The sequence below is a fragment of the Clupea harengus genome, chromosome 10 (genome assembly GCF_900700415.2).
Source record: "Clupea harengus chromosome 10, Ch_v2.0.2, whole genome shotgun sequence".
Lineage (NCBI taxonomy): Eukaryota > Metazoa > Chordata > Actinopteri > Clupeiformes > Clupeidae > Clupea > Clupea harengus.
Window position 1 is genome coordinate 12,706,872 of NC_045161.1, and position 12,381 is coordinate 12,719,252.

The window sequence follows — 12,381 nt, forward strand, 5'->3', positions numbered from 1 at the left end:
CTCTAAAAGCCAACATTTCAGCTCTGGCTGCATGTGAGAAACATCAATACCCCATCAATCACTGTCACTTCAGACCCCTAAATGGCATTGGCCCCCAGTCTCCATCCCATAACCTGGGGTCACTGCTGGAAACAAAAACATACAGCTGGCTAATTATTAGCTTTCGAAAAGACTGCCTAAAAGCTGTAGTTAGCCATTGGCGTTGGTAAGCAGGTGAGTGAGTGCGCTATCTACAGGTGTGCGGGGTGGCGTGAGATAATCTCCCCTCGGGCGGACATTCTGAAGGGGTGAGTCAGACAGCCAGGCTTCCCCCCTGGGTCTGTGCGTCACTGCTGGCAACTGTGGAAAGAAGAGGGGAGTCTGATGGCCACTACCAAGAGCATACGCCGTGGATAGAATCAGTCTAGGTGATGGTGTTTCTCTCTCTATCTCTTTCTTTTTTTCTTCCCCCCCCCCCCCCTCTCTGTCTCTCACTCTGTGTAAACTGATTATGCTGTGATAATCTATGAAATTGTTTCCTCAGAGGGAGGCCATGACAGTATCACAGCTGTACGTGTTCGGTTCAAAATCCCTGTTGACTATGCGCTCATGACCTAGAGACCCTGACGCTCACCTTCATCAAAAGTACAGTGATACCCTTGTGGGATTCTTACAGGATTTGAAAAAGTTTTCCCATTTCACTATGGGAATGTTGCTTAAACTCTGACCTTTCCTAAAGAGAACAGGAATGCAGTCATATACCAAATATGGCAATATGGTTCTTGTTTCATAAAAGACACTGATGGCCTTTCAGACTGAACTTCAATATTGCACTATTTAGCTATCTAGATTTGTGTAACCTACCAAATGAAAAAGCCTTGGGAGATTATCACCTCTGATACAACAACATGCAGTCTGGCACAGGAAGCTCGATTGTTACCACAGGAAGTGTGCGACTGTGGCTCCTGAGCGCTGTGTGTTGTGGTGGTGAAAACCAACAATGGTGGTTACCGTGGTTTCACACAAAGAGGTTTTCACTGCCACGGTGCACACCAAAATCCCTCCCTCAGACTGATCAGTTTTGGTGAACGCACATTCCATGTTCAAATTCCAACCGTTTGTGGGCCAAACGCTGAGACAGTTCTAGCAGTTAACCATTTCTTACCTCTATAGTTCATCAATGACTTCGGAATTGTTTGAAGCCTAACCATGCTGAAGTTTGTATGAACATTAGGGGAAAAAGTAAACAGGAAAATGTGACTGTGGTAACAGTGTGACCTGTCGGAAAACGGACCTTCGTGTCAAGAGGGAACTGAGGCGAGCGGCTGACCTGAAGTACACTGACCTTTAAGTAAAAGCCTTTGTTACTGAGTGCAAACACAGGAGCACAAAGGCCACAGCAACATCCACTCCAATTCCAAACAGCCACTCGTTCACTCTAACTCTGGGCCAAAAGACCATGTATGCATTCTGTTATCAAACACAACTAGAGGTGTGAAGCCATGCATTACTAAAGTAATATCTGACCATATGGAACAATAACGTGGCTGGAAATGTTATGCAGCTGAACAGAAAGCATATATTATTATTATTTGCCCTTGGATTTCTATAAAGGAAAGATCGCCTTTCCCTTGGAGTGCATGTCAAACTCAAAAATGGTGACTTAACAAACCATGGACATCACATTCGTCCTAGGGCTTGAGACAATATGGAGTGTCTGCCTTGTCCTTAATCTGCAACAGCAGAACTGAGCCTTATCAACGTCTGACTCACGTTTCCAGCAGCGACCAGCCGGCCTGCTTAGGACTCCAAAAATAAACACCCTCGGGAGTGGACAGAGAGCCTCGGTCCACTGATAGCTCATTAAGAGAGGGGCCCTGTCTACTTTGAGTCACTAGCTAATTTCCTTATACTCCACCACAGGGAAGGAGATCATGCAAACTAGACACACCACAAAGCCAGCCTTGCTGTGGCTAAAAATGATTCATATTTCAGGGTTGGGAGACATTTTTGTCTTTTTGTTAGGCAACACTGTGTAGCTGAGCACAAGGACGCATCTAGGAGTGGTGCATTATATGCATCCAATTTTAAATATCACTGTTAAGATGAATAGGCTTCATTGTGCTTGTGGGAAGGAAAACAAATGCCCATTCAAATGAATAACCGTGTCAAATAGGTCAACAGTGTCTCAAAATCTTTCATTAGCCGCTTGGATGGCCAGCCTTTAGAGATGGTTAAAAGTGGGGTTTGATTTACACAAAGTATCAAATAACCCTTAGCAATTCGTGAGTGGGGTCAAGGCCCCCGCCCCCTTGGTGGTCCAGGAGATTGCTCTACTAAAATACAAAGGTCAAAAAAGTCTCCCAGCTATAAATTTCCTATTGACATGAATGCCGACAATGTTACTAAACTTTACAGGCTACTGTACGCATAGTCTGTAGCCTATGTATAGAAAAGACAAAAAGCATACAAATGCAAACAACATGATTTTATACTATGTTAAACTCATAATCTGCAACCTCATTAACATTTATTTAGGGTCTTACCCTCATGTTGGACACACAATGATCTCAAAGTTGCAGTTGTTACAGTTATGAAAGAATATTATATATTCAAAACAGACTATTGTATTTTACTCAACGTTATGATTTATTGTTATTATTATTGTTATCATTATTATATGTGTAACCTGTTTTCCTAATTCCACTGGTCTACATTTCAGTTTTTCTACCGCACGATATGAAATTAATAAACAACACATATGAGCACTATATTTGGCACCATACGCTCACTGCTCCTCCTGGGAAAGTGTCTGCCGCATGCTTGCATAGGGTTTATGATCACATGACTGAAAGTGGATGAATTGACTCTTGCTGAGAGAAAGAGCTTTCCAGAGCTGGGCGCTGCGTGTCTCGGGCGGAGTTCCCCGCGAAGACATTTATATCACCAGCCCTCCTTCCCAAAGCCTTACTTGTGGACTGTTTGGAAAATAACTTTTATCTCAACGAGTGTTTAGCCTCAATTGTTTTATGTGTTTACATTACTTTTATAAAAGGGGATTACTGTGAAAGTATTGTCATGGAAAACCTCAGGATTCCCAGCTGAGCCATGGACACGTCGCGGGAGAGCTGATGGTTCCGTTTTTATCACTAAAAGAGGAGCTTAAAGGACTAGTTGGAGAGAAGTTGCAAAGCTGCCACTCTCCTTTGTGACTCACCTCCCATCCACTCTCCCGAGTTTGATTCAAAGTTAGAAGGCAAGATGGCGGCCGATTCCGTGCAGGTAAGAAAGCAAATTTCTTGAAATAAATAGAGTTTAACAGTTTTAAACACACACATTTGTGCGCACAGAAGTTATATGAAGCTTAACTGACGGCTGCGTCAGAGGTTTTGTGAATATTTGTGCGCTATTTTAGAGACGGGATAACCGATACTTCCAGCGCGCAGTTGTGAAGGGTTAACTGGGACGGGGGGATATCTACTTGGGCCTAGGAAATAACCAAACAGCGACCAACTGTTGCTTCACCGCGTTTACTCGAACAGGCGGAAGAATATAGGGCCTATAGTCTACAATTACATCTGTACCCAAAGTTAAACATGTTTTGATTTTGCTCTTGATCTTGTTTTTTAAATAACCGAAACAGAAATTAAACTCGCTTGGTTAGCTCTTCTGATGTTACAAAAACAAAACGTAAAGCTTTTGTGCCTAGGTTTGACTGAATGGTATTTCTGTGTAAGTTTGTTACTTGTAGTGTTGCAGAAAAACGAGTTATTTGGTGTTGGTGTAAAAATGAACGTGTCCAGTTTACTCTTGGATTGTTTTTGACAGGGCTGTCATGGCACCACGTTTCGTGAACGAGGCGATACTTTGTTACTAGCTGAGATTGTTTCCCCCCTCTTACTCATGTCGAGGAAAAGTATTTGGCAACATTTCAAAGGATATTGATTGTGGTTGTCGGAAACTTCGCCGATACATCGATATGCGTATTGTTTTGCTTTGTTGTAAATCAACTGGGCGTTGGTATATTTTTCACGCTCTCTGTCAAAGTGATAATTTACATTACATGTGTTCGTAATAGCCATAACGTTGCTTATGGAAATGTAGGGCGGAGATGTGTTAAGTGACGCTTTAGTTGTGTACATGAATATTTCGACCTTGGCGAGAGGAAATCGATGGTCAAGTGGCGTTTCCCTTCCTTTGCGAGGGCAAACTCCTGTTGGAATTGGCTAGCAGTCTACCCCCTGCATTCTCACTATATTCCTGTTGAATTGGCCTAATACTTTACATTTTTATGAAGGATAAATGCACCTATTATATCATGTTATGTTATAATGTAACATTAGATGTAGTCACGAAATGGCCTGTTCTCCATTTTATTTTGCAAGAGAGAAGAGGCATTTTCAAACTACACAGAAAGTCTAACAACATGTAAGGAAGCAGTCTCATTATTTTTTTCCAAGACATACACTGGCCCATAACATTTTTCAAACCATCCATGTTGTGTAGTCTAAAACGGGCATTGTAAGGTCTACCTCTGCACCTGTTCTGGAGTTGTAAACACACATTCAGATAAAGTCCACCACTATTCACACACTATCACCCAGTTTTGAGTGGGGAGGTAAATGGAGCAGGGACAACCATTTAAATCCAGAAGGTGCTATTAGCATTTTGTATCACTCATTTGGTAATAACTGGTGCTTCTGGTGTATTTCCATTTCGTATTCAAACAATGACGTGCCCTTTTTTGTATCGTTTAACTTGTTTGTTGTCACTGTAGCTAATATGGGTTGATGTGATTTCTGCTCACCTAATCACAGTGCACAGCCTGACATTTTCAAATTGTGGGCTTCCCTCTCTTCATTCACAAGTCATATCTGGTATTTTTTGTTTTCGGTTTATGGTGTAGATCAAACAGTTGGTGCGGGGGGGGGGGCACTTTTAGAGGCACAAAAAGCCTTCTCTCCTTTTAGCAACTGGTTAACTCCAGCCGAAATAGCAACAGAACCGGTCATTAGCAAATTACATGAAATGCTTCTATACAGCGATGAATTCAAAAGCTTGTGTCATTTCATTGACTGGTGGGGAGTAATTGCCGTGTTGCAGTGGGTCCCCCACCCCCAACCCCCTTCATTCTAATTACAGTGCCATGTTGGGGATAGTCCAGACCCCGGCACGTTAGCTGTTATACGGGGTGTGTGTATGCTTTCTTCCCCCTGGTGCTCTCTTCAGCAGTGGTCCTTTATCTGCGGTGGGATCACCTGGGTTACTTACAGAGCATGGTTCATTGACTTAAGGTGGCCAGACCCTGAGGGTGGGAAGCAGGCGGGTGTGGGATGGTTTGCGCTAGGAGGCAATACGAGTTCAAGGACAAGGAAATGGCTTGTTAGCTTCTTAGAAATTACATGGCCAGTCACTGACATGGGAAGGTTTATGCTTGTGGTCTGACCATTTGTGCTGGATTTGTTGAGGTTTATGAAGCTCTGTTTTAACACTAGCTGAATCAACATGGCTGAAGGCATGTTGGCTAAAAGGACTGGTACGAAATCATTAATTCATTTGTGATCATCTTCTATCATTTTGGGCCAGCTTGGCCCCATGCGGAGGCTCACCTCTGCCTTACACTTCTTTTTTGGGGGGTTTCTTATCTGCACCCCCCCCCCCCCCCCTTTATTATGTCATTGAGAAAAAAATAGAGTCAATTTCAAGGCAGGAAAGCTGATCAACAGGTCACTGCCTAAACCTGAGAACTACGATTTATGGGCTACTACAGTTCAATGACGTAGTACCCCTGAGAGGGGAAATGATTGTCCCCAGATGGCTGATGTAGTCGTCTTAATCCCATGCTTGTGGAACACATACTTAAGGGCGTCACATCATGCACTCTGTGCACTTTTGGGGCAGGAGGGGCCTACTTTGTTTATACTGCATGCGATGCAAATTATGGCACTAGTAGTACTTTTATCTGTATGTATGAAGAAAAAAACTCTCGTAAAGGGTGTAGAGCTTAAACCCCTGAAGTTCATTCATGCTGTGCTCTTTGCTGTAAGCAGCTCATGTGTACTGTGTTTCAGTTCACTTGTGTTCGGGGTTGTCACCAAACAGAAACAGCTGCTTAAAGCAGCAATATGCTTTTGTCTAAAAGTAGCAAGCTCCCTAGCCAAAAAACAACAGACTTGCCAAGCAAACAACAACAACACCAACACAGTTGGCACTGATAAAAGCTGATGTATTTTGGCTATATATTTGGTGACCTAGTGCTGTAAAAACTGTTCTTACATGGATCACAAAACACAGTAAATAGCCTAGGCGATTAGTGGGAACAACAGGTGTGTGTTTCTGTCCTTGATATGACCATGTGCCATCAAAATTTTGAACCGTAAAAACATGCATGATTTCTTCCCGGTACACACACAAACTATATGGCACCTGGTATTAAAACATGAAACTGAATTGTCCTACAATGCAACATCCTCCCTCTCTCTCTCTCTATCTATCTATCTCTCTCGCTTTGTCTGTGTAATAGCTATCTGACTGATTTTCCGTCACCGCCACAGACATTTGTCACCGTGTCACATTCACTTCGTCACCAGAGCGCTACAAACCAAGGTGAAGGCCTGCTCTTGAGCGTAGCCGTCCTCTGGCAGGCTGTGGGTTTTATGGGAGTACGTGGCCACCTGTTATCCCTTGTTTGGGAATTAGCCGGTTATGCAATCTCTGCTCTATCCGCTCCACTCTGCTCCTGGATCTGCATGCTGGCCAGGCCTTGTTGCTGGGTGGAGTTGACAGGACTTTTGGGGTTTCTGGTTTGGGAGGGAAGCCCTGGCTAACACTACCAAGGCTTTTCCCCCCTTCATCTGTGCTCTGCTTTCTCTACACAGGGAGTGTGAGTCATGATTTTCTCAGATGGCTAAGAGCTCTAGCTAACTGATTCTGAGGTAGTGAATGTATGTTTGTAGGCATTGTTATTTGACTCCAAGGACCTGTTGAGTCACGTATGGGTTTTTAAGGCAAGAGTGACATTCTGGATGAAGGAAGTAAGATGCAAATTAGTGTGAGTGGCATTTACATTAGGTTGAAACTGCAGTAAGATGCCTCTGAATCTGGAGGTTTCCTCTTTGCTAATATAAATGAGACTATATGGACATTTTGGCCAAATATTGGAGTACACAGGAGAGATGAATTGTTTTTTAGGCAGCTAATTAGCAATGGCTATCAATAGCAAAGAGTTTCACCTTTTCAAAAAGTTGTTGATCTAGAGCTTTAAACTGTGTGTCACTCTCCTTTTGAGGCTTTTCCACCTCCCTCCCTGTGAGTTTACAAGCACAATATAGTACACCTTCTATTCCGGACTCAGGAAAGTGATGGGATGGGAGAAGGCTTAAGACGCCCTGGAGAGCTTGACGTACACAACACACAATGTTTAGGCGCATGGGCGGACACTTGGTACACACTTGCAGAGCTTACAAATGTGCAACATTTCCTCAGTTCAGCTGTTGTGAAAGTAATAGCATGGCAACAGCAGGACCAGTGTTGCTAAGTTTAAGGTTGAGTTTAAAAAAAAAAGGATAGCATTGTGTGAGTGTGAACAGTTACAGAAATAAATATCCCCTGGACCTTCAGCAGCTCAAATGGCAGCCTTTCAAAAACTCCCAAGGTAACATACTTGTTTTTCGAAAATTCCCTGCACTTGCGGCTTCAAGTCTCAACCAACTCCACCCAAATAATTTGTCTAACCCTCACCGAACAAGGAGCATCACTTATCAGGTGGGATTTTTTGCCAGAAATCGAATTTGTTTGTCAGGTAATTGGATGAAGCTGAAAACCAGGTACTGCCACATGTCTGAGCTCTTTGGCTGGTTTTATTTTAGGAGTCGTGAAACCTGCCAGGTTCTCTCATCACCAATATCCTTAACCAGGCCATGAGCCAGAACAGGGGCTTAGCAGGATTTGTGCTCTCTGAACTCTTGTGGTCATTCCGACATTCATGGAACAGCCACTGAGCACAACCGATTCACAAGTTTTCACAAGAGGTCTGGGACATGAAGGTTTGTATGGGACTCTGCAGACTCATAGTGAGAGAGTGATCCTAAATTGGACCTTCCGGAAGCCAAGGAGGCGGTTGACTCTTTTAAAGAAGAGCTGGAAAACGACAGAAAATGCGCGACTCTGTTTGTGCAGCTGGAGTGGTGGACGTGTTGGTAAGCAATCTGACGTATACGCCTTTGTGTTCATGCTCTGCCGAGCTGCCCTGGGCCCATTGTTTATGCTTTAAAATAGTTTGATCTTGGAAGTGGAAGTTTCTATTGTATGGGATTGTATGTTCCTAAACTCCTGGTCAGATTTGGAACGTGTATGGAATACTTATAGAACTATTTCCAACTCCGTGTCCCCCATCTTATACATAATTACAACATTCAGAACCTCTGAAATGCTACACTTGGCATGTCCATGTTGTCTGAACACCTAGTATTTTATGAACACATAGCAAATGTTCCTGTTATTTTTAGTGTGCTGTGGTCGTGCGGGGCTGAGTTTTCTAGTTGGTGTTTTACGCCTCTAGTCAGAAGCCTGTCTGTGCCGCACCCGATTGATAGCAGAGGCTGGAGATGCCAAGCGGAGTGTTTGCTGTATGCCTGTAAATCAAGCCCAGCGTATGCTGTTTAAAGGGGGCTCTTTATGTGTTGGGGAGGTTGTTTGCGCACTCCCAGTTCAAGGAAACTACATGTTTGTGAGAACTGTGCAGTGGCAGGAGTTTAGGAAAAGAAAGGTTACTGACCAGGGTTCTGGTGTCTTATCAAGGCTGACAAGCTACAGCTATAATGATGCCTATGTGCTCTTAAACATGTTTTCATTACATTTGATTATTATATGTAGGTCTTTACATAAAATAAGTGGAAAAAATGTGCTTCTGGCTCAGAGCTGGTGGCCTGTAAGGTCCACAGATGTTACTTTCACTGAACAAAACCGTCTGTGAGTATGGCGATGCACACCTTAGTTGTGAGGCCCTCAGTGTGTGTGTTTGTGTGGTGGGCGATCACACTCTTTGGCCATGACGTGTGGATGAAGGCAGCATTCCTTGGTATTGTCTGGCCACTGATGGCTTTTGTTAAGGTCAGCCGGTGTGTTTGTGTGCTCGAGGTAGAGCTTGGTGTGGCATTGACCGAGGCCCCCCTGTGCCTTCCCAGCGCACAGATTAGCTGTCCAGCTTTATGCCATTACATAATCGCTCTGTGGCTCCAGACGCACGCAAGGCTGCCTTTGTCAAGGGCAAGGGGTCCAGAGACCTACATAGACTGGGAGCCATGTTGCTAACTCTCAAGGTTTTACAGATCTACTGTTTGGATGGTAATTATTTTGCTATGGTCGCAAAAATGTTTTGACTGATATGAATGTACATTGATTAATGTACTTGGTTTCTTCCCTTATTGACATCAAATGCACCTAAATGCACTGACCAAAGACTTTAGTTGTTAGCGTTGCTGGTATATTTTCAGTTGCAGTTGCAGTTGTTTTGTAGATCATTTGGCACTGTTTATATACAATGTAACGTAAAGTATATCATGTATATCAAGAATTCATTTAAATTCAATCAGTTAAAAATGTTTCCTTAAATAGTTAGATCTAGTATGTGACCGTTTTCCTTTGGCCTGGATTTGAAGTTGTATTTAAAGTGCTCTTAAAGTGGAAAAAGGCAACATTGTACATGTCCATGAAGACACATTTAGTTGCAGCACATTTCCTCATTGATGGCCGTTCATGGACTACCTCTTTGTGAAAGTTAGGCTTGTTTTCAAACATTTCAAACGGATGACTTGTCGATCATAAATATTCACCTATTTTTCTCATGGTATGTTTTATGTGTATCGCAGTTATTCAGTTCATGAACCTATGCACTGTGTTTTGTATTTGAACATCTACAGGGGGATACTAGGGGGCCAATGGTGTCAGAGCGCCTTGGCCTGGGCCACAACTTGGACCTCTCCGACACCATGGTGCAGCAGAAACTCGAGGAGATCAAGGACCAGATCAAACGCGAGATCCGCAAGGAGCTGAAGATCAAGGAGGGCGCCGAGAACCTGCGCAAGGTCACCACCGACAAGAAGAGCCTGGCTTACGTAGACAACATGCTGAAGAAGTCCAGCAGAAAGGTTGAGGAGCTCCACCAGGAGCTGCAGGAGCTGAACGCCCACATTGTGGTGAAGGACCCAGAGGAGCTTCTAGGTAAGGCTGCGTGGGGTATTCCTGCCGAGGTTTCAGTCGATGATGTGTTCAGGTTGCAGGTTTCAGTCACAGCGACATGGTCTGCTGAGGGTCTGCTGTGGGTGTCCACAAAATCTGTAGAGTGTAGCGATGTCAGTAAATGTAAGTTTTGTTTTCTTTAGGTAGGAAAGCCTGCTGTGCCTGAACCCTGATGAGTGGAAGTATTTCTCTGTATGAATAAACAGGGTGACTGAAGTTAAAAAGGAGAAGTCACTTTTCTCTGTAGTTTTTACCTTGGGCAAGAGGAGTTTTAAAAGCACAAAAACAGGAAATACTTTATCTTCCCACTCACTTGTCCAGTGTTATGACACTGACAGTGTAAATTGCACAGTGATAATAATCACCGTCCAATCTTTTTGAACAACAGCATAGCTTCTGACCTGTAGGATACTACTGTAAAACAGGCAGAGGAGAGGCTGATGTCATCAGGCTAAAGGCCAGTGAGCAACTGAATGAGTCTTGACAAGGAAAAGGGCTGAAGCTGTCGTGTGTGTGTGTGTGTGTGTGTGTGTGTGTGTGTGTGTGTGTGTGTGTGTGTGTGTGTGTGTGTGTGTGTGTGTGTGTGTGTGTGTGTGTGTGTGTGTGTGTGTGTTTGAGAGAGAGAAGAAAATGGTCCCCGAGTGTGTTTGTGGGCCATTAAAGGAGAGCTGACTGGGTGGGGGAGACGGCTGTGTCTGCTAGAAGTAATGAGGGCGTGAGTAAGGAGGATACCTCTGGGAGTTGCAATCAGTGCCAGAGTGTTATCCACCCTTATATGTTTGTCCACGTGTGTGTTTCTGGTTTATATGCCGCGGACACCTTGTGTGTACATCAGTTGGTGTAAATAAATGGACAGCTATTGAGTATGAACATGCACTGCTGGTGTGAGTGTTTGTGTGTGTGTCCCTATAATATATTACTGTCTCAGATGGCCCGTGTCTTTACTGTGTGTATGTGTGTGTATGTAATATATTAGCATCTCAGATGGCCTGTGTCTCTGTCTACTCAGTAACTGTGTGTGTTTTTGTGGATGTTATTACAGATATGTTAGTGTGTCTGAGTTTCCAAGCTAGGGTAGCAGTCACACTGCAAAGGACGGCTGCTGTAATTGGCTGAACATATGCAGCAGTGTCCCACTCTTCCTCAGCAGGCTGTTTACCAAGAGGAGGAAGGAGAAAGGAGGAAAAGAGTGTGAGGGAAGGCAAAGAAAAGAGGGGGAAGGCCTGAGTGAGGAGGAAGAGAGGGGGAGTTAACGATGTAGAGAGGTGAGCGAGCGAGTGAGCTGGAAATGGGGTGGGTGGGAGAGAGAGAGGAATTAAAGTAAGGATTGGGGTTGTTGGCTGGCTGAGAAGATGTCTCGGTCACAAGGCCTGGCTGGTACAGCGGGTGAATCCTGCCTGGGATGTCAGCTGTGTTAGTCAGCCCAGCCTGGCCTGAACCCTGATGAGGAAGTGATGGGCTTTGGTCGCATCAATGCTGTCCTACCTCCCCCATCCCTCGTCTGTGACCGGTCATGAAAACTTGATTGCAACTGATTGGCCACGCTCGCCTCTGTGTCACTACCTACGCATCTCAACATGGACAAATGGTTTCGTTTCACCTTTCTTCTCTTCAGAAATGTTATTTTTGTCAAAAGTAAAGACTCTCTGTAGATTAGTTTGATGTTGAGTTACATGCTACAGCAGGCACCCTTTTACACTACAGATTTGATGGAGATTCTATATATGGAAGTGTATGCTATGTATACCGCTGTCTACTTCATCATATCGACTACATTTCCATCATACATTCAATTACTGTAGAGGAGGATTCTGAGTGTCTCTACACTTACAGAAGAACTTAAAATTAGTGACTTAACATATTAAAGTGGCATTATGCAGTTATTGTACATCAGGATTAGGGTTAGGATAAGCAATTTTACCTTAAAATAACAGCTTTAAAAAAAAATTGGGGCGCTACAATGACTTTTAATATGGAGAATCGCCTCCGTGCCATTGCCATACCAGGGTCCGTAGGAATATTACTGCTAAATGTAGGATTGCCTGAAGCCGCCCGTTTTCTACTGTCTGCCGAACTAGTAAGTAGCTTATTTGCCGTCTTGCTTTGTCTTGTGTGTTGCACTTGCTTGATGTTTGACTGTGTTAGGACAGTTGTTGACTAACT

General features: G+C 43.8%; 1 protein-coding gene across 2 annotated transcripts in view; it reads left to right on the top strand.

Annotated features, from left to right (window-relative positions):
* The first annotated feature begins 2,838 nt into the window (after positions 1-2,838).
* pkn2b (protein kinase N2b) overlaps positions 2,839-12,381 on the top strand; it is a 28,658-nt gene continuing 19,115 nt past the window's right edge. The window contains exons 1-2 of one of the 2 annotated variants that reach the window (XM_012839608.3): positions 2,839-3,261; positions 9,900-10,200. In XM_012839608.3, the coding sequence (XP_012695062.1) occupies positions 3,241-3,261; positions 9,900-10,200 (322 nt within the window). In that variant the 5' untranslated portion in view covers positions 2,839-3,240. Of the gene's footprint in view, positions 3,262-7,889; positions 8,178-9,899; positions 10,201-12,381 lie in introns of those variants that run through there. The other variant, XM_031575411.2, reaches the window with a different exon arrangement.